The sequence below is a fragment of the Tarenaya hassleriana genome, unplaced genomic scaffold, assembly GCF_000463585.1.
Source record: "Tarenaya hassleriana unplaced genomic scaffold, ASM46358v1 Cleome4, whole genome shotgun sequence".
In the NCBI taxonomy this organism is placed as follows: Eukaryota; Viridiplantae; Streptophyta; class Magnoliopsida; order Brassicales; family Cleomaceae; genus Tarenaya; species Tarenaya hassleriana.
Genome location: NW_010966881.1, coordinates 3697462 through 3719638, shown reverse-complemented (window position 1 = coordinate 3719638; position 22177 = coordinate 3697462). Strand labels below are relative to the sequence as shown.

At 36.8% G+C, this 22177-nt stretch overlaps 4 protein-coding genes across 9 annotated transcripts in view; 2 read left to right on the top strand and 2 right to left on the bottom strand.

Moving 5' to 3' along the window:
* LOC104824563 (WEB family protein At4g27595, chloroplastic-like) overlaps positions 1–5671 on the bottom strand; it is a 15528-nt gene extending 9857 nt beyond the window's left edge. Inside the window, exons 1-3 of the mRNA XM_019203650.1 lie at positions 5377–5671; positions 1608–1816; positions 237–1288 (exon numbers count right to left, since the gene is read on the bottom strand). Coding sequence (XP_019059195.1) covers positions 237–1288; positions 1608–1816; positions 5377–5671 — 1556 coding nt within the window. The remainder of the gene's footprint in view (positions 1–236; positions 1289–1607; positions 1817–5376) is intronic.
* A 3403-nt stretch (positions 5672–9074) lies between these two features.
* LOC104823799 (uncharacterized sugar kinase slr0537-like) lies at positions 9075–12093 on the bottom strand. The gene is made up of 5 exons (XM_010555527.1): positions 11578–12093; positions 10859–11121; positions 10232–10349; positions 9750–9958; positions 9075–9666 (listed from the first exon to the last, which is right to left on the bottom strand). The coding sequence occupies exons 1-5, from the start codon at positions 11980–11982 to the stop codon at positions 9213–9215; spliced, it is 1449 nt and encodes a 482-aa protein (XP_010553829.1). The 5' UTR covers positions 11983–12093; the 3' UTR covers positions 9075–9212.
* A 1180-nt stretch (positions 12094–13273) lies between these two features.
* On the top strand, positions 13274–20814 carry LOC104823798 (GPCR-type G protein 2-like). 4 transcript variants are annotated; one of them, XR_773364.1, is made up of 15 exons: positions 13274–13606; positions 14458–14558; positions 14943–15050; positions 15295–15415; positions 15926–16055; positions 16511–16589; positions 17463–17551; positions 17731–17823; positions 18268–18294; positions 18419–18505; positions 18797–18868; positions 19366–19496; positions 19745–19908; positions 19997–20139; positions 20494–20814. XR_773364.1 is itself a non-coding variant. In XM_010555526.2 (15 exons), the coding sequence occupies exons 1-13, from the start codon at positions 13314–13316 to the stop codon at positions 19896–19898; spliced, it is 1485 nt and encodes a 494-aa protein (XP_010553828.1). In that variant the 5' UTR covers positions 13275–13313; the 3' UTR covers positions 19899–19908; positions 20107–20139; positions 20494–20814. The 4 variants fall into 4 exon arrangements, 1 of the variants encoding a protein (XP_010553828.1); XR_773363.1 differs by having other exon boundaries at positions 13275–13606; positions 20035–20139; XM_010555526.2 differs by having other exon boundaries at positions 13275–13606; positions 20107–20139.
* A 371-nt stretch (positions 20815–21185) lies between these two features.
* The window catches only part of LOC104823797 (protein CDI), a 2161-nt gene continuing 1169 nt past the window's right edge, over positions 21186–22177 (top strand). For 2 of the 3 annotated variants that reach the window (XM_010555523.2, XM_010555522.2), the window contains exons 1-2: positions 21187–21480; positions 21936–22173. In XM_010555523.2, the coding sequence (XP_010553825.1) occupies positions 21966–22173 (208 nt within the window). In that variant the 5' untranslated portion in view covers positions 21187–21480; positions 21936–21965. Of the gene's footprint in view, positions 21481–21899; positions 22174–22177 lie in introns of all 3 variants that reach the window. The other variant, XM_010555524.2, reaches the window with a different exon arrangement.

Genomic DNA, 22177 nt, shown 5'->3' with positions numbered 1-22177 from the left:
TTCAGACCGAAGGCGTAAGTTCGAGCGATATCCAACGCGCCCTGAACCCGCAGCCTCGTCCCTTGTTGTCCGACGACCGTGGCAGCGGTTCTGGCCGCCAAACTTCCCGTCCCCTTTATGTCTGAGACGCCTCTCAGCATACCATACATGATTCCCGAAGCGTAAGCGTCTCCGGCCCCGCAAGTGTCGGTGGGCATGCATGGATAAGGCGGTATGTATATGGCCTCGCCTTTTACCCCGATGTACGACCCTTTATGACTGTCGGTAACCGAAACAAACGGGACAAAGTAACCGAAACAAGTTTTTCCAGCTTAGAACTTTCTTCCTTTGCAATGCTAACTTGACGTTCTGATTCCTCAAGATCTCGTTTTTGTTGTCCAATCGTCATCTCTAATAACTCTACCTTTTCTTTTAGCGTATCGTTTTCAGAATTTGCCTTATGCAGCAACTGATTGTTTTCCTCTAGTTGCTTCATAACAAACTCCATAGATTCTGAAGTAGATCTCTTCAATTTGTTCGATTCTTCAACTTGTTTTTCCAGTTCATCGGCCTTGTTCTTCCACTCTGCTGCTAAGTTATTAGCACAAGATTCAACCATTTTAGCAGCTTCTAGATCAACGTGAAGCTGTTCACTGGTACCTTCTTGTTCCTTCAGAGTTTTCTCAAGGATACCAACTTTTTCAAGCTCCCCCCTCAACATTTCAATTTCAGATTTCAGCTTGGACACCACCTCGTTTCCTTCTATAGCCACTTTTTCTTGCTTTGAACCAAGCAACGCCTTTAGCCGGCTTAACTCAGAAGAGAGAATCTCAACCTTATCTGCCTGAATTTCAGCGATCTTCGTCGCTTCCTCAGCATGGTAGAGTGCCTTGTTCTTCGCATCAGCAGTCATAGTCAATTCTTGTCTTACCATCTGGAGTTCCACTGTGGTAGAGAGGAGAGCCGAGATGTCAACAGTGTGCTGGTTTCTGATAGACTCAACCTCTTTCAGCAAGGCCTCTTTTTTTTTCTGAACAGCCTCGATTCCGGTCTGTTCCAGTTCAATAACTCGGAATTTCTCAATCTCAGAATCCTCCTCAGCTCGTTTTTGAGCTGCCAATGCCTTTTTTATTTTCTCATTGGCTTCTTCTGCCAGTTTCTCAGATTGTTTAAGACCATCAAGTGCCTGAGCTTTCTCTTTCTTGAGAAATTCTATTTGCTCATTGGCTTTCTTTAGATCTTCTTGAACTTGATTCAGTTGAGCCTGCAGGTCAGATAACTTCGCCAAACCCAACCGTGATTGCGCTTTCTGGATTATCACAACAAAACACAGATCATCTTTTTTCATCCAAGAAGAAAAACCCGGAAAATGTTGTAGATGAATTGAAAGCCATAGGCATACAACAATCGGTTTTTTACATCAGGGCATCGACCATATGATCTTGGGAAGTTCCATACATAACTTTTCCCGGTTTAGATTCATTCGTAATTCAAGAACTGCGCTCCCTAAAAGATATAATATCTCAAGGACTACATTTTTATCCCGTCACAGGCAAGCCCAAGATGATGAAAGTCAACTCAGAAACCCAAAACTAACAGCAACCAAATGGATGATTCGGGTTACTTGCCTCAGGTGGAGTAGGGACCCTGGCATTTCGACGATCACTAACAGGCTTCGAGCTAACTGATTGTGGGGATCGATCAAGCGAAAGACGCGAACTTGACACTGGGGACAGAGAATTTCCATCTGATTTAGCAGCCGACAGTTTACTCGCTGGGGGAGTTGGTGGGGAGGGTTTGCTCCGAGGAGTCTCCAACAACCCAGTTCTGTGACATCCTCGTATACATTCACAACAATGTCAGAAATTGATCAAAATGTCCAAATGAACATAAAGAAGATCAACTCCAAAGCTATCAAGCTATGGATCTACATATAACTTACCAAAGGAATAGCAATTATCTTAGGCAGTTACACAAAACAAACAGAAGGCAAAAACGGTAAGACATCACTTGATCTTTCTGCTAGGATCAGACACTGTTCATCTCAAGCTATGGATCTAATTCTCAGAAATGCATATCATGTGCATCCAAATGCATATATGGTGATGTTCAAGTGATCCAATAGGAAATTCTCACACAGTAGAATTGAAGGAAGTGAACGTAAATCTCAAAAAAAATCGAGTAATGACAAAAGCAAGACAATTTCACATTACAAATTCCGAAGGGGACTTTCGAAGAGACCAAAAGAAATGAACTTTCTTTTTCCAAGAGACTCAACCTTCTTCAAGATCCAAGCCCAAAAAGAAAATGGATGAATTACGAAAAAAAGCAACAAAAAAATGGATCATAAGTTATTTCCCGGATAAAAGTTGCAGTCAGTGAATGTGACATTCATCACATTCTGAGGAGGAAATCAGAACACAGAAATCTCATATCCAATTGTCATCGAAATAAAGAGAGATCGTTCCAAGTAAAGAACAAAATACCCCCTTGGTTCTGGATGCCATAGTTGCAGGAGGAGAGCTTCAGGGGAAGAGACGACACCGAATGGAGAAAGAATCAAGATTCAGAATAAAACCAAAAGGCCGAGGAATGAATGTTCGCCGCTAAATTTCCGACATGACCGCCAGACACTAACAAGAACCCAGATTGATTCTGGTCTTCTCTTTTTCTTCCTGGGTTCGAATTGATTGCTACTCCACAGAGTCTTGAGCTTTACCAGCGCCAAATACAAATATTTTTTTATATTCAACAACAACAACAAAAAAACAGGGAAGAGAGAGCACAAATAATTGCCTAATGGGTTACGCTGGGGTTTTTTACTCAAATGACCCAATTGGGTCGCATCTATTTCACGTGTACACCAGAAAAAACATAACACATTAATATTTTTTTAAAAGACGAAATTACCCTTAATGAATATACGATTTTTATCCGTTCGAAAACAACTTCGTTATTACGACTTCGTAATTAATTCTAAAAATGGTGGCAAAAAAGTTACAATTGATTCTAAAAAAGGTTCGCAAAAAATAAAAAGAAAAGGATATTTCAGACTTTTTCAACCGAAAAATGGGTAAAAATTGAAAAAAAAAATTGTTTTTTTTCGGTGGTGTACGCTGAAATAGGTGCGACCCAAGTGGGTCATTTGAGTGATTTTCCCCTTACGCTGTCTTCAGAGTGGTCACCATGTTAGCTTTTCTTTTACTTTCCTTTTCTCTGTTGTGATCTCTTTTCTTTTTTCTGAATTTAATTTACTAATTACATTACATAAATAATTTTTTAAAGACGAGATTAAAAAAAAAAGGGAAGAAGAGGGGGGTTTTAACCCTAATAACCCACTTGGGTCGCAACAATTTCAGGGTACACCACCCAGAAAAAAAAAATTTCAATTTTAACCCACTTTTCGATTGAAAAAGTCCAAAATACCCTTTTCGTTTTATTTTTTGCGACCTTTTTGCGACTAACATATAACTGATATACAACTAAAATAAGACGAATAACTTTTTTTGCCACCTTTTTATAACTATATTTAGAATTAATTACGAAGTCGTAATAACGAAGTTGTTTTCGAACGGATAAATATCGTGATTCATTAAGGGTAATTTCGTCTTTTTACGGAGAAAAAAATGTGTTATGTTTTTGGTGGTGTACAGGTGAAATAGATGCGACCCAAGTGGATCATTTGAGTGATTTTCCCAAGAAGAGGTGGGAGACAGAATGACGAAAATGGCCCTGGGTAAACGATTGATATAATGTTAAACGTACGTGATACCAATATTATCATAATAAATATTCGGGCGACCAAGAAATGTTAATTCCAAATTCGGTGACAACGAGATAGACATTTTCAGATATCACGCGCGATGCGAGTGATCATCAGCGGAGGATTTGAATAAATGGCGCGAGTTACAATCACAAAATAGATTTTTCAATATATTCCGACGATTTTTATATCGCAATTAAGTTATCAATCCGCTATGTTTGAACATGAGAGATTAGAAAAGTGGCACCCCACTACACTCTCTCATCAGAGCTACAACACTCGACCACGACCTCTTAGGGTAGTTTGGTCTGGTTTTGGTGGTTAGATAACGAGGTGTGTAGGATGAGTTCGATAGATGGGTGAAATTATGCTCGGATTGTTTCCACGTTATATATTTTTTAAAAATTATGCTCGGATTGATTCTTATTGTAGAGAGTAAAGTTGATTAAAATTGGTTATAGTTGTATGAAATAATTTCGTCTATGCGATGGAGGTCTGAATCGATCCAATATATATATGTATAAAGTTACTCCTAATTTCATCAATTCTAGCACCGGGAATTTGATAAAGCTCTTGAGAAAGAATCGAATGTAAGGAATACTCAGGAAAAAATAATCGGCCAGCAGTTGTCGGAGAATCCATTGATGGTTTCACAACATTCCTTCTTGACCCTACCGAAGTGGCCGAGGAATATGCCAAGGATGGAGCCGATGCATCCATCAAACGGTCTTGACCGCTTTCTAGCAACATATCCGTCGTCTCAGCACCATCCGGATCGATTCGGAGCAGAAAGTTCGGGTTTTTCCCGGTTTCTTTGGCCTGGAGTTTGATAACTTCACATAGTTATAGTTTCACCAAGTTAAGTTCCAAAAATGTGTGCAACTTTATTCTTCATGAAATCGAATTCTAGATTTCATTCGGCTTCTTCCATTTCGATTCGGTTAGAACACGAAATGACGATTGCTTGAATTTCATATTGTACAGGCATGTCTACGGTCGTACTCCCTAAATGTCTAAATGTCTGCATGTAAAGGACTCCGAAAAAGTTTGAGACGACTTTCTATAGTTCTTAACAAAATCCTTATATATTTTAACATAACACAACATTATATACCATATAAATACATGGATTTATTATCTATTTTCAAATCAATACACTAAATTTAAAATTTTCAATACATATATATAAATTTATATATACATATTTTTTATTTTTATTTGGTATTGTTGGTAATGTTTTTGCATGATCAAACTTGATTTTGAGTGGTACAATGTTAACTTTTGTTTATGAATTTTAGGTTTGGTTTACATTATTCGAAAATCCAAAAATTTGGAGACATCCGATGTTTCGAGTGTTTGATATATGATATACTTGCGTCGACATTTTCTGACCGTTGGAGATACGAATCGATCCCGAGATATATGTAAGTGACGCATACAAGTAGAAGAATAATAATAATAAAGATGAAAAGATAAGATTTTATAACATGTTATTATAAGCACTTGATTTGCTCTACAAAAGCATGCACAAGCTTTTTGCTTGGTTATTCAATATATTATTAAAGGTACGACTAATTTCATCATTTGTAGTGCTCATATGATCGAATCGGACCGGACCACAGAAATTCAGTAACCTCGGGGCGATTCTAGCTGGGGATATTTGAGGAGGCACAAGCCCTTGATGAAGAATCGAATGTAAGGCATGCTCGGAAAAATAATCGGCCAGCAGTTGTCGGCGAATCCGTTGACGGTTTCGCAGCATTCCTTCTTGACATTCCCAAAGTGGCCGCGGAATATGCTAATGATGGACTCGAAGCATCCTTCGACAGTCTTGATGGACTTCCAGCAGGCCGCGGGATCTTGGGGTTGAGCGTTGGAACACGAATAGACCGACGAAAGAACGAGGCCGAGCAAAATCAACATCTTCATCGTCTTTTGCTCCATCGGATTCGAATATCGGAAAGTTTTTTCGATCTATTCGTAGCTTTTTTGGTGTTGGTTTTCTGTTTGAGTATGGATGAAGAACTGAGACATCCTGTTAGGGTTCTTATACTTGGTATGTGGACGCGCTATACATTGTATGTCTCGCTTTTCTTTTCTTTTCTTTTTTTTTTGTTATGCATGAATTTGCCTTTAAAGCATTGTTTCCACAAATATTTTTTTGTCATTTTAGAAATAATATTTTACAAGTTCAATGTTTATTCGTGAAGGGGATCTTGTGTAAAGGGTATTTCGGATATGTTTCCATATTTCTAGCCGACCGTCTTTTATTTTATCTTGCAATAAATTAAAAAGCTAGATTTCATTTCGATTAAATCATTGGAAGTTGAAGTCTCGATTCAATTTATAGTTTTTTAAATGATTAATTAGACTTCAACTTTCCCTTTGGGAAAATAATTTTAAAATTGTCGTCGAATCTTTTTTTCATGGTTAGAATGGTTCGTAAATATATTATATTTTAAAGTTTGTAAATATATTATTTTTTAAAGCTTGTAAATATATTATAGTTTTTTGTTCCAGAGTTGGAGTGTTTCACCGATCCGATATGTTATTCGATCCGTATCCGAATCGAAAATTCGGATATCCGGAGTGCACCGATCGGATACAAATATCTAAAAAAGTCCGGATATACGATCCGTGTCTACCCCTAGTTTCACCAGACTTAGGATCCCTTGAAAAACTTTTTTTTATATATACATAATTTCCATTACCCAAAAAAATCTCACGTTTCTTGGTTAAGCTGTGGGTTTATTCTCCGTGCACAAGTTACTACACATATCTTATATTTCATGCATCGTAAGGTTTAAAGAGACGCTTACAAACTACAATGAGATTCTAAAACATTTATATATATATATTGAATTTTTTTTGGCACATTAACCCTATTATATTTTAGATTAAAAAAACCAGATTTTTTATGGATGTAACTGGTTTTTTAAAATCTAATATTTGTAGTTGGTGTGCAATTGGTGTCATTGAACAGGGTCCTATAAATTTCGGGGCTCTACTTTAAAAAAAATATTATCATTAATTGTAAATTACTAAAACAATAAAATATCTCTTCTAAATTGACATTCGATTTTTTTGAAATCGTTATTTAAATATTTTTTAGGTATAATAAAATTATTATAAAATAAATGAACAAATATATTATAAAAAATAATTAGGTTATAAAATTTATTTTTCTCTGGTTATTTTATTATTGAAAAGATTTAACATTAAATTGAAATTTTAAATTGATTTCACAGTCTTTATATTTCAATAATAAATTAAACATTTTTTTAAATTTTCAATAATAAATTAAACTTTTATATTATTATCATTAAATATATAAAAATGTTACAAAATTTATTTATGATCTCTAAATATTTTTTGTCATAGAAATTAATTTTTTTCAAACTCATTAAATAATTTATTATTAATTTTTCTTATATTAAATTATATTTTTCTTATTAAATAATTTAAATAATATTATTTTATTATATAAATTTATAAGTTTTATTAATTAAGTTTTATAAAATGTAAAAGACCCCGAAAAAGTTTGAGACGACTTTCTATAGTTCTTAACAAAATTCTTATATATTTTAACATAACACAACATTATATACCATATAAATACATGGATTTATTATCTATTTTCAAATCAATATACTAAATTTAAAATTTTCAATACATACATATAAATTTATATATACATATTTTTTATTTTTATTTGGTACCGTTGGTAATGTTTTTGCATGATCAAACTTGATTTTGAGTGGTACAATGTTAACTTTTGTTTATGAATTTTAGGTTTGGTTTACATTATTCGAAAATCCAAAAATTTGGAGACATCCGATGTTTCGAGTGTTTGATATATGATATACTTGCGTTTATGAATTTTAGGTTTGGTTTACATTATTCGAAAATCCAAAAATTTGGAGACATCCGATGTTTCGAGTGTTTGATATATGATATACTTGCGTCGACATTTTCTGACCGTTGGAGATACGAATCGATCCCGAGATATATGTAAGTGACGCATACAAGTAGAAGAATAATAATAATAAAGATGAAAAGATAAGATTTTATAACATGTTATTATAAGCACTTGATTTGCTCTACAAAAGCATGCACAAGCTTTTTGCTTGGTTATTCAATATATTATTAAAGGTACGACTAATTTCATCATTTGTAGTGCTCATATGATCGAATCGGACCGGACCACAGAAATTCAGTAACCTCGGGGCGATTCTAGCTGGGGATATTTGAGGAGGCACAAGCCCTTGATGAAGAATCGAATGTAAGGCATGCTCGGAAAAATAATCGGCCAGCAGTTGTCGGCGAATCCGTTGACGGTTTCGCAGCATTCCTTCTTGACATTCCCAAAGTGGCCGCGGAATATGCTAATGATGGACTCGAAGCATCCTTCGACAGTCTTGATGGATTTCCAGCAGGCCGCGGGTTCTTGAGCGTTGGAACACGAATAGACCGACGAAAGAACGAGGCCGAGCAAAAGCAACATCTTCATCGTCTTTTGTTCCATCGGATTCGAATCGGAAAGTTTTATCGGTCGATTCGTAGTTTTTCTTTTCTGGTTTAATATTTGAGAATGGATGAGGAACTGAGACACCTTGTTAGGGTTTTTATACTTGGTACGTAGTCGCTGTGCATTGTATGTCTCGCATTTTTTTTTTTGTTATGCATGAAGTTTCCTTAAAGCAATGTTTCCACAAATATTTTTTTATCATTTTAGAAATAATATTTTATGTATAAGTTCGATGTTTATTCGTGAAGGGGAAATTTGTATAGAGGGTATCTCCGAACTTGTTTCCATAGTTCTTGTCGACAGTATCTTGTGTTATATTGCAATTAATTAAAAGGCTAGATTTTGCTTTTCGATTAAATCATTACAATTTTCAATCTCGATTCAATTTATAGTCTTCAACGTGACTAATTATAGCCTTATACTTTCCTAATTTGGGAGTGTAATTTTGATAATTGGGAGTGTAATTTTTAAATTATCATCGATTTTAAACTTTACTCGAACTACATGTGTGGACAATGCACTCTTAAACTTTTACAAAAAAAAAAAAAAACAAACGGTGAACGACAAAACGCCGTTAAATCTATAACTTGTGACGTGATCACGTCACTTAATAAAAAATAAAAAATAATTACAAATATATAATAAAAATACTAAAATCAAATTAAAATAAATATTGAATAAAAAAATGACAGTATATATTCATATGCATATCTATATATATATATATATATCACATTTTTTATCTTAATTTTAAAAAAGTACTGAAATGAGACTAGTTTTTTTGTGAAAGAAACGAGACAATATTATATAATGGGAAGGGACTATATATTATACACAAATCGCAATATTCCTAAAGTCTTTTCAACCTTGAACGAGAGAAAAGTATCACGGCAACGTGCGGAGACACCAAAATACGAGAAAGAATGAAGCCAATTCAAGACCTCACAAGCTCGAGATCTGATCAGACCCGACGTCGTTTCGAAAACCCGAGCTGTTCAGACGGAAGGCGTAAGACCGAGCGATATCCACCGCGTCCTGAACCCGCAGCCTCGTCCCTTGTTGTCCGACAACCGTGGCAGCGGTTCTGGCCGCCAAACTTCCCGTCCCCTTTATGTCCGAGACGCCTCTCAGTATACCGTACAGGATTCCCGAAGCGTAAGCGTCTCCGGCCCCGCAAGTGTCGGCGGGCACGCATGGATAAGGCGGTATGTATATGGCCTCGCCTTTTACCCCGATGTACGACCCTTTATGGCCGTCGGTAACCGAAACAAACGGGACAAAGTGGCTTAGGTATCTTGTGGCCGAGACGGGACTTTCCTCGGGGGAGAAATCACAGAAAGCTCTTGCTTCTTCGCTATTTGCAAATACAATATCGGCGTAATTACCCACAATCTCCCTGAACAACGGACGAGACGGAAAACGATCAGACATCTTGTTACGGGTAATAGAGAATCTATTAGAAAGGTTCGAGAAACCGACCAGAAGTCGTCAAAGTGCCTCTCTATGCAAGAGACGTCGGACGCTGTCACGGCGACAAGGGCTCCGCATCTACGAGCTTCTTCGCATGCCTTTGTTATGGTCCGTATCGTATCGGGGAGTTCAAACAGGTAGCCTTCCACAACAAATATGCTCGTCTTGGAGATTAAACTAGCCAGACAGGAATCATAATTTACTGCTGAAGATGTTCCCTGCAAATTATACATGAAAACCACATTGCAACTCTAACTCAGCTTATTTCAGGCAAAACCACCAGACCCTGATGTTTCATAAGATGTTCCAGGATCTAAAACCTCAAGAACAAAAATGTCGGTAACTGCTGACTCGATGGACTAAAAAACGAAAAACGAAAAGATTGCCGAACCCGTCCCTGATTTACTGACATTGGCTAGAATTGGATCACTGAATCCCGATGAAACGCTCAATATATTGCAACAAACTTTCGTTAACTAGGAGTATCTTACCTGATATGCAAGCATAGTACGTTGTGCATCAGGGGTTGTCAGAACTATCACTGTTCCAGTTGTTCCATCCTTGATTGGGGTAGAAAGAAAATTTACATTGGCTCGGCGTAATTTTGTCCTATAAAACATCAGATGGAATGCCTTAAGAGTTAACCAACCCAGAGAAGAAGAAATTGAATCATTAACCAAGATAGAAATTTCTCATAATTCAGAATACCGAACCGGTCAATTTCAGTTTATATTTAGTACAAAAGACATCAAAAGAAAGCATCTATCCAGTTACAAAGTTCATGGAACAAATCAACAGAATTCACCCTGGTCAAGCATTTAATGGACAAAGAAACAATTTTTCCCAGGATAGTTGGCTTATGAGCTATATCATTCATCCACATTAACTCTCAAGTCATGGAATTATCTTCTAATCTAAGACCCGAACAAGTTCATCAAGATTCAAATGAAATTAACTTGCCTGGATGATAAGAATCTATTCTCCACAGGTTATACTGAGCAAGAAGCTCAACCCCTCAAAGGGTATATTTATATAGAGAGAGAGGTAGTTTACAAATGGTGGACACCAAAGGAAGTGAAGATAGAGAAAAGCATAATACTAGAGAGAAAGATTCATACCTGTAAAAGCTACCCAAAGGGTCGCCTCCTATACTTCCCGCCATCGCTACATTTAAAGGCGGGCCACCGATGGATCGACTACCTAATCTAGCCAAAGCCACTAGTGTATTCGATAAAGAGCCTCCGGCTGCCGCCTTATAGCTGCAGCCATCCATTGCTTGCAATACTTTACCCCTCTCCTCGTGATTTATGATTTTCCTTGTCCCCTTCTCTAAACCCAGTTTCGTTAGAAACCCATAGTCCACAACACCGGAAAAATCTACCTACAACATAAGAGCGAAAATGATGTCAGGACAGTGTCCATAAGCATATACATATAAGTACATTGAACACCACAAAGAACTCACATAAAAGATGCAACAACCTAGCATGGCAAATATAAGACAAAAACCAAAATTCAGCATATATATACACCCACACACGCACAAGCAATTTCAGCATCCAGATTCATTTTTCATCACGGCCCTTCATTTTGGCTTGATGGGTCTTTCAGCGATCATTAACTATAGGTAATTACAATCTTATCATTGATACAACTGGAACTGGAACAACATTGATCCTAAACAGAGAAATGTTAGAAGAATTCATTGTATAACCCATTGCTGCTAAAACTAAAACCTAGATTCATCCGCTTCAATTTCAACATGAATCATCAATTCAAGGGTTAACAGTCTACAAATCTTCATCATTCCAGAATTTTCCAAGACAAGGAAACTCACCATGGCTTGTCCGAGGCCCAAAACATCCCATCTCTCTGGTGAAGAAGGGGAAGAAACATCTGAGCTCTGGGTATCTTCCTCATCTTCTTCGCTCTCGTGGCCAGCTTCACCATTCTTCTTCTCCTCTTCACCTTCACCAAATTCTCCTCCGTTACCGTTAATTTTCTTATCGCACCTACAAACAGAAGAAACCAAGAAACGCAATTGCCTCTTTTCGTCCATGGGAATCATTCCCAAGCTCCCCGAGCCTCCGTAACCGCGGGAAACCCACGCTGATGCCGTTCCATAACTGCCCTTGCGGTGATATATACATGAGAGAGGGCAGAGAGAGGAATGAGGAGCGGTAATGGCGGAAACGTGGAAGGAGAGAGAGGTGGAGACTTGCGAGAAGAGCGAGAGAGACATTATTTTGGGGATCAGGGTTTTTTCTCTTTCCTTGGTTCGAAGCTCACGGAGCGCTCATCTCCATCCACAAAGACGGAGAGGAAGATCGAAGGGGGTCGGAAACAGGATAAAATGGCTTCATGACCTAAATAAATTATTATAAATAGTGACGAATGGAAAAACTAAAACATAGCAAAAATAGCTTAAAATATTCAAAATTTGTGACTGACTAAAAGAACATTATGAAACTAAAAAATAGTAATAAGCTATGAAACTAAGGCTAGTAAGTATCTTTAAAAAATTCTCTTTTTTTCTTTTACCAAATAAAGTCTTAATTATTGATAAAATTTGCAAACCATTAACCAAGAAAAACAAAAAAAAAAACTGAAATATAAAAATGAATCACCCACAAAACCCGTCATTTTAATATACAAAAGTAATTTAATACCTAAAGAAAGAATAGTCGACCTATTTTACTTTTGGTCAAAATTGTTACAAAGTCTTTTTTGGTTCCTCCCCGTATATATATATATATATATCCACCACCAACTCCGCACGAGATCGAGCGTGTACGGATTTGAATTGATGAGGCTGTGAATGGATAATTTGTGGTACAAATATATATTTCAAATTGTCAATATTTTATAAAATTATCATAATTTATAAAGTTGCATTGTTATTTTTTTTTGCTATTTCTGTAAACTGCCTCTCTTCACCTCACTATATCATTTAGGGGTGGGCGTTTCGGGAAACGGTTCGGGTTCGGGACGGAATTAATCGGTTCGGTTCTTTCGGTTTTACAAAATTAGGTACCAATTGGATTTTTTATTGTATTCGGTTCGGTTCGGTTTCGGTATCGGTTCGCTTCGGTTCCGGATTTTATTAAAAAAAATGATAGATTTCTTTTAAAAATATTCGGTTTTTCGGGATTTTTAAAGTTCGGTTCGGTTCTGAGAAAATTCGGTTCTCTAAAAATGGTACCGTTCGAAAAATAACAACGATTTCGGATCAGAAAAAATACCGTTTTAACGGTTCGGTTGGTTCGGTTCTTCAGAACCGAAACTAAACGCCCACCCCTAATATCATTGGCGCGTCCTGATGATGCTTTTATGATTTTTTTTTCTTGTTGTTACTATTGGATTTGAAATCTATGGTGATTTCTTTTTTTTTTCAAGATATGCATATTGAAATATTAATCGTTATACTTTTTTTTTTGTATGAAAATTAATCGTTATGCATTGCCCTTTTGGATAGTTTACTCTAATATTTAAATGATTTACGTTACGAACATAACGATTTATTTGTACAGCTCTTTTATTCATAAGATATCACCGTGATCAAATTAATATAATATGCGAATCAAAATATTAGATTTTTCTAAAATACTGATCGGAGTTGGTTCTGTTCTCGGGAGATCTGAGAGATTGGCGATGGCTTACGGACGCGCGATCTTCGACGGCGTGGTGGTGATCGGATCGCTTTGTCTCTTGGGATGGACCGGTCTCTGGTTCCTGAATCGGCGGCTATACAAGGAGTACGAAGAGAAGCGAGCCTTGGTCCAGATCATCTTCAGCATCGTCTTCGCTTTCTCTTGCAATCTCTTGCAGCTCGTCCTGTTCGAAATCATCCCTGTTCTCTCTAAAGAGTAAGCCCTCTGTCGTGAATCTACTACTACTCTCGGTTCCGAAGTTCTATATTGTTGTTTTGCCAAACAAAATCAGAAATGGTAGGGACAATTAGATGGTAGAGAGTTGCTAGTCGCTTTGTTTTCTGGTCTACGAGGTATTTGAACTCGTTTACTTCACTTCCTGCGTTGTAGATTGGTTGATAGCCAAAATGTTGACCGAATTTGGCCGCAACCACTTGGTTCCTGGTAGAAAATGGACGATAATGAAGCAGTGGAGATTTGGTCTCGAGTCATAGAGCATTAGGCATGAATTTTCTTTTTCTTTTTGGTTTTGGGTGCATGTAAACGCCAAGGAAGCTAGTTATCGGTTGGCAATTTGAGTTAGTTTTTAGTTCCAAGTAATTTGGAATGTGATTAACTTCTTGCCATGTGAAGAAAACTGGATTTTGGCGGCACTTGCTTGTCTTATTTAGGTTTTGAAGACTACCTATCCAATTCTATGTGGACCTTCCTTGCTTGCCTTATTAGTTTGGTCTATCCTCCCATATTGCTTGGCAAATGGTTTCACTTAGTTGCTACATGTGTAACATCCTTAAGAAATATTTACCTCCTTCCAGATGGATAAAAGATAGGTAAATTGTTTCTTTCTTCATTTGATGTAGAAACTCGACACCTAGAGGCTAGCGTTAGATATTATTGTGAAACGTATAAACATGAGAATCATGTTGTTGATATATGTAGATCACCTCAATAGTACAAAAAATCCTTCCCTTGTATTTGGAAGCTGGATGTGTCATGAAACTCGTGGCATTAATAAGTAAGGAACAGTTTGACTTGGACTGAATTATTTATATCCATTCGCTTTGCAGGGCCAGGATGGTAAACTGGAAGGTGGACCTGTTTTGTTTGATACTACTTCTGGTTTTCATGTTGCCATATTATCATTGCTATTTGATGCTTCGCAACAGTGGTAAGCCTTGTTCCTTATTTCACTATTGTTTTCTTTATATTTCTGTTGTCTTTTTTATTTCTGAAATCATGCAGATGTTAAGTTTTCTATGATTCCGTGAAAAGTTTATTTGTATGCTAGTGGAGTAGGATCCATGGGCATATGTCGTGATAATCTTTTGCTGCTTCTTATTTAAATTTGTTTGGCTTATTCCATTCTCTTTTGCTCAAGTTTCAATTTGGGTGGTGATTATGAGTATGATCATCATTTATTGTCGTATGGGACTGACACTTTTGCTTTCTTCTTTCTCTTCTTTACTAAACCCAAGAGCACCGTTTTAGCATCATGTGTTACACAGTTTTGTGCCGCCTGTCTGTACTTTTCCAACTTACACCATCATTTCAGGTATAAGGAAGGAGCGCGCTGCTGTTGGGGCCTTGTTATTCTTGACGGCCTTCCTTTATGCTTTCTGGCGCATGGGCATTCATTTTCCCATGCCTTCACCAGACAAAGGTATTCCTCGAGTTTGCTTACTTTTCCCCTCCTTTCATCTCCATATTTGTATGTTTCTACTCATGTGTGGTAACAGCAAAATGCTCAGAATAAATTGTTCTCCTTTCACCATGCATTTCTTGTCTCTTTTTGCTTGGCTCTTGTTTTCAGACCCAAATATGCTTATTTGCTTTTTTCTGGATGCTTAAGATATTGTTACCCCTTATCGGACTTGTTCTCTTAGAAGATCCTTTTGCTTTTTAAGGCTTTTTTACCATGCCTCAGCTGGTCAGCCGAATTGGGGTCATTGGTGTGACCGTCATGGCTGTCTTATCTGGCTTTGGAGCTGTAAATTTACCCTACAGTTATATATCACTCTTCATTAGGTAATTCTATGTTATTATTCAATTATTATTCCACAAGCTGGTCTGTAGTCTGACACTTTTCTAGTTCTATTTTATTCTTATCACTTTTGATGTCTAATCTTATTAGAACCATTGATAGAGTACCTTCCTGCATTGAGTTCCTGCATTGAGGTTTATGGTTTAGGGTTTATACTGTTCACTGGTAAAGTGTGACATGAAGAAAAAAGTAAAAATTATAAACATCAGTCGCACATAAAAGAAATTATGTGCTCTCCCAGGGAAAAAATAATACCTTGGTACAGAGCTAATGTCGACGAATATATGTATCTTAACATCATAGAAACTTAAATTTTATAGGCTAAAACATGGTGCTGAGAATATTCATTTGAGATGGATGGCTATGATAAATTCTAAGGAAGTATTTTCATTATCTATGGATGTAGAATGATGTAAACTGATATGATAGCGGCAACCAGCAGGATTGTATTGATGAAATTGAATTATAACAACTCGTTTTTTTGAAACATACAGGGAGATTGAAGAATCAGAAATAAAATCCTTAGAAAGGCAACTGATGCAATCAATTGAGACTTGCATAGCAAAGAAGAAGAAAATTATCCTCTCTCAAATGGAGATGGAACGGATTCAAGGATCAGCAGAGGTGACTTGTCATATTATAATATTTTTATTTTATGCACTTTTATAATGATCTTGTGTTCGAGTTTTGGTCCTTTCCCCTTCTTTTTAGAGTCGAAGTTCTGATCTAATCTCGTAGACAAACTATGTCACATGCTTCATTGTCAAACTTCTCCTCAGAATTTTGGTGGTAAATGTGTCCTAGCATTTTTTTCTTTGCATCAGTCAGCGGGCAGCCTTACATCCATATCTCCATGATATTTTATATTAAAAAAGATGTGCCATCTGAATTCTCGTTTGTTGGTTTTGTTTGTTTTATCTCAAACTTCTATCTAATAGCTGCATCCTAATTAGTTTGACATGATTCACCCTTGGCTAGTTACCGATATATTTCCCTGGGTAATTAGGCTTTTTTGCTATTTCTGAGATGTGTATAGTACATGTTCTTTAAACTAATTATCTTGTGCTCTCTTCTTCTAGAAAAACAATGGTAGATCTTTCTTCACAAGGATTGTTGGAACTGTTGTGCGATCAGTGCAAGATGATCAAAAGGAGCAAGGTCAGTTTAAGTTTTACTTTTTGGTTTCAATATTCCTTGTTCCTTGGAATGGTTGAACGTGTGCTGTTTCTTTTGGAGCTGAACTTTTCGCATTCTGTTTGGGTTTCAATTTATATCATATGAAGTTGTCTAACAGGAATACTGGGGGTGGTATAATTTAATGATATTATGGTATATAGCTGAGAAAAAAAAAATTGTGTCAGAAAAAAAAAGAAACAAACATTTGCAAAATACTTCATATCATTTTACCTTACAGAGTTTATGATTCTTCTTAACAGTTTCTGAAAGCTAGCAAATTCTAGATGCTTTGATGTGGATAGTGTGGCTTCTCTTTGACCACCTAAATATATATCCTTCTCTGTCATGTTATAAAAACAAGGCACACAGCCAGCAGAAACCAAAAGAAAGCCCATGCCACTATAATTAGCGAAGTTCCAATTTTCTTCTTAGTGTTGCCAAAAGAACGATCCTGACTAGAACCACATTCGAAATTCTGGAAGTGAACAGACAGCTTATTCTCTGGATTCTTTACTTTGAGGTGTCAAAAACAAAGTACAGAAAATGTTTTCTATAAGTGGCTTTGCCAAGAGGAGAGCGAAGACTGTTGAAAAGGATTTTCCTTCTTAAATAACAACTTCTTCTGTGTTCTATTTTTTATGGGAATGTCATCCTCTTTGCTTTGAAGTGAATTATTGTTACTGGTTAAAACAACAGTTCTACCCTTGTTGCCAGCATTGTTTATGTTTAGGCATGGCATCATGCAATTCCTTTAGATTTTTTTGAATGAGCATGAGATGAGACAAAATTTTCTATCATTTAATGTATCTGCTGGTGACATCTCCTCATGTTCATTGATATGTTTTTCTTGGAAAGACATCAAAATAATGGAGGCTGAGGTGGAAGGTCTGGAAGAGCTGTCAAAACAGCTATTCTTGGAAATTTACGAGCTCCGTCAAGCTAAGGTCCACTTCCAGCAATGGACTTGAATTTAATTTTCTAGAAACTCGTTTGTTTCTGTTCTCTGATATGGCAGAAGTATCTTAGTTTTAACAGAAGTTTCTTTTCCCGAGTTAGTTCTTATGATGGTCTTGTTAGGCTGTGGTATTTTGAAGGTATTTATCTGACTTCGCCCCATTTTCAGGAAGCTGCTGCTTATTCTCGAACATGGAGGGGCCATGTGCAGAATTTACTTGGCTATGCATGTTCCATTTATTGTGTGTACAAGATGATTAAGGTAAACTGTCTGTCTTTCTGTCCGGGTAGTGGTGTTTGATGGTTCAGACTCTGCCTCATCCTAGCATCAATTTCAACAGTGTGATAACCTATATCCTTGTGACAACTGGCTTTGCAGTCAAGTTTGATTTTTTTTAAAAAAAGGATTTGATGCAGAGGTCAAATTTTAAGAGTTCCCTACTTCTCTGGAGCTTGCTTTACCCTCTGAAGAAAGGAAATTCTGTACCCATACGAGCACCATATTTTGGGAGATTTTAGTTGATAAACAGCTTTTTAGAAACCTCTTCTCTGGCTTTTCAACTGATTCGCACTTTCTGATTTCTTCAGGCTTGCTAATACGTGTACCAGATGAAATGTTTTCCATTCTCTCATTTCCTGTCTTCTCAGTCTTGTTTTGACTTGGAACAAGAATTAACACCTTTTTTTCTTTCTTTTGTTTTTGCAGTCACTACAAAGCGTTGTTTTCAAGGAGGTACATTCTGGCTCCTACTGTGGTCATGTACTTGTGCTGAATTTATGCACTAAACCATGATTGGATTAATCATTTTGTGTATTTATCTACTACGTGGTGCTGTTAGTAACTAGTTTATTTACAGGCTGTTAAGAAAGATCCTGTGACAATGATGATCAGCATATTCTTGCAGTTCTTTGATATAGGAGTAGATGCTGCATTGCTCTCACAGGTTTGCTTGACTTGCTCACTATGATGAGCGAGTGTTTCTGCTCATGAATCTCAGTCTTACTTATAAAGGTTCTTTCTCCTACGTAAGGTTTTTGGAATTGAAAGCTACAATTACTTACCCTCTCTATTGTATGACAACTCATCTTTCTCTAGGCCTTTGATTGGCTGGAAAATTATGCCCTTAGAAACTTGGAGATTTAACATTAAGCTTGTGTTTATCTTGAATAAGGATTTTTTAGGATTCTGCTGTTTACATCTGTCTGATTCTGTTCCTCTTTTCCCCTGGTTGCAGTACATTTCCCTGTTGTTTATAGGGATGTTGATTGTGATATCTGTGAGAGGATTCTTGACAAATTTGATGAAGGTGAATTCTGATTGTAGTTTCTCAATTTAATTTTCAGTTTTCTGTCTGTAAACTGTCCTCTATGGAAACCAAGCTTCTCTGCCTCAGAAACTTGAGTATTTGTAAATGTTTTTCAAAACCCTCTATGATTCATCACACAGTCTTAAGATGCTGTCTGAATCATGTGTCCCCCTTATTTACATTAATCTATTTCGAAAGATGTATTGGAAAACGTGGTTAAAAGGATTTCATTTCAGTCATATTTGAACGTAACTAACAAGTTTGCATATAAAGAATTTAGTTTTCGTGTGTGCAAAATTTGCTAGGATAGAGTGCTTAAGTAGCTTGTCTGTTGCAGAATTGTTAGTTCTTTTCGTTTCAGTTTTAGTTCTTATGAAAGAGAGCAAATGATTTTGTACAATTTCTTAGTGCCTACTAGACTTGCAATTAGCATTGTTATCTTGGTGGCAATATGACTGACGATATGCTAAAGGCCCCTGTGTTGAATGTTGGTGCAGTTTTTCTTTGCAGTCTCCAGAGTGGGAAGTGGATCTTCGAGCAATGTTGTACTTTTCTTATCTGAAATCATGGGAATGTACTTCTTGTCTTCCATTCTTCTCATACGAAAAAGCTTGAGAAATGAGTACAGGTATGAAACAAATCCAATCTTAAGGAAGATCAGACTAAAGACATAAAGTACTCTTTTAGTGATCGTACTATTTGCTGCCATTATCTGGTTGACTGATTCATGGTTCATCTAATAGTTCCTCCTGGTATATAAGTCTGTTTCCTTGGGAGGAAAGTTCGGATTGGTTCTACGCTAATATTATCATGCTTAAAAGATTGAAACTGGATTACTGAAACTGTTTGTTTGTCATTCCGTGATTGCAATCGCAGAGGGATCATAACAGATGTTTTGGGTGGAGACATTCAGTTCGACTTCTATCATCGGTGGTTTGATGCGATTTTCGTGGCCAGCGCTTTTCTTTCTCTGCTTTTATTGTCTGCACACTATACATCACGTCAATCCGATAAGCACCCTATCGACTAAGCAAATATACGTAAGTGTCCCTAAATGTACTGTTTTACTCCTCAATTTTCACCTGCCTTAACCATCGCTTTCATTTCCTGTGGTTTTGAAAAAGGTAGTTCTCAAGTTTGTTGTTTCCTCACCGTATGATAATCAGATGGTTGTTTTCCGAGAATGAATATTCCTTACGCAGAGGAGCTTACTGACAATCAGAATATTCCTTACGCAGATCGTTCTTCTTTTCTGTATGAAAGCCGTAGAGGTACCAATCTTTTCCATTTTCCACTTTCGATACATATTGTGAAAGCCATCACGTATACATAGATGCATTTTTTGCATATATATTATATATATTATACATATATATGCAGAACCGTGTTCATGGTGTATTGTCAATCTAGCATCTGGGCATAGAGTTTTTCTCGTAGGTGCATCCATTTCTGAGGACGAATACTTGCATTTCACGGTGTTACAATCTTATTCAGTACGTAGAATACAAGTCTCCGGCACGAAACTATATACATAAACCAAAAATTCTACTCAGAAACTTTGTAGGGTGGGAAAAAATTGCAGGCGTCTTGGTGTCTTAATGTTCAAAGTTGGCTCCTTTTTTCAGTGACGGCCATTGCACTGCAAAGGAGAGGTTCAATTCGAGAGAACGAGGGCTTTTTGAAAGGCTAATGGTTGCGATGAATTTGAAGATTGGGGACTTAACCTTTTCATACAAAAAAAAAAGGGTCTCTCTCGATAGTTTAACTACGTTGAACTGAAGAACTCTTCGAGTCTGCAAATAACCAAAGTCCCACTTGGGTTTGCATATCAGGTGGCAATGTATTCTTTTGGCAATACAAAAGTTTGGCTCTTGTAATAGACTCTTCTGTATATGATTGATTAAAACAATAAAATATGGTCGATAAAATGTTTATATGAAAGGGAATTATTTATTTCTAAAAAAACAATATTTCAATTCTTTTAAATAAAAAAAATCTTTTTTAATAAGAAATATGCAACTTCTTTTTTTTTATTGTTTTTATATTTACGATGGAAATGAATAAGAAAATATTAAATTAAATATTAAAAATTGTGGATTTTATTTAAAAGATAAATTAATTATTTTACTATAAATTATTATAAAGTTATTATAGCTTAAATCTTATAATAATTTATAATCTTTTATTATAAATGTACACTATATTTTATGATAAACAAATATAATAATTCAAAAGTGAAAAACCAAAGGCGACAGCTCAGTGAGTGGACGCGCCACATGGAATGGGAGCACGAGGAATACAGAAGACCCACTGTATTGGACTCGCGCCGACCCCGAGTCAGCTCGTTCTCCTGCTCTCTCCTTCAATCTTTGCATATAAACCGTACATTCGTCATTGCTTACACCATTCTCATTTCTGGCTTAGATTCGTTCCTTCAATAGCGTAGCGTCGCGTTTTTTAATCTCCTCAATTTCCCATTCGGGTCCCTAAAAAATCCGAAAACCGGAAATAAGAATTCTGTCGGTGGATTCCTCTCTCTCTCTCTCTCTTTCCCCCTCCTCTCCTAAGTTCTCGAAGATTTTCTCCCAGATCCATAGCTTTTCCGTTTCAAGGTACGCTTTTTCATCTCTGTTTCTTGGAATTCGATGTTGGGTACACCGAGTTCTTTGGATTATCTGTATACGTGTGGGCTTTGTTCGTGTACTCGACGCGTTTCGTGTGCATTTTCTCGCAGACTTGCTTAATTACGTTAGATTGTGCGTCTAGGTTTTCTATTTCACTTGATTTGTGCTATACCCATTTGATGCCTTTGCATATTTCTCCGTGATCTGATTCTCCTCTTGATCTTGGTTGCGAAACGTTGAGTTCGCTCGTACATGGCGCGCGAATTTGAAGTTGGGTTGTGGATTTCTCTTGATTTATGTTCTGCCCATTTGAGTAATGCCAGTTTGATCGTTTCATTGTGAGATAAATCTTGTCTTGATCTTGGTTCTGTAATGCCGATGCTTTTTCTCTGTCTTTTTTTAATTAGATAATGTCGAGATCTAACGAATAAACTCCCACGTAGATCCAATTTGCTGAATCTCCTTCCGCAACCATGACTTTGAGCAATGGCGACGCTAAATCAGCAGCGACCTGCAACGGCAATGCCGAGAAGCCCTTCAGGATCTTCGTAGGTTACGATCCACGGGAAGATCTCGCTTACGAGGTGTGTCGTCACTCCATTACGAAGAGATCTTCAATCCCCGTCGAGATCACACCCATTGTTCAATCCGATCTCCGCAAGAAAGGGCTGTATTGGAGGGAAAG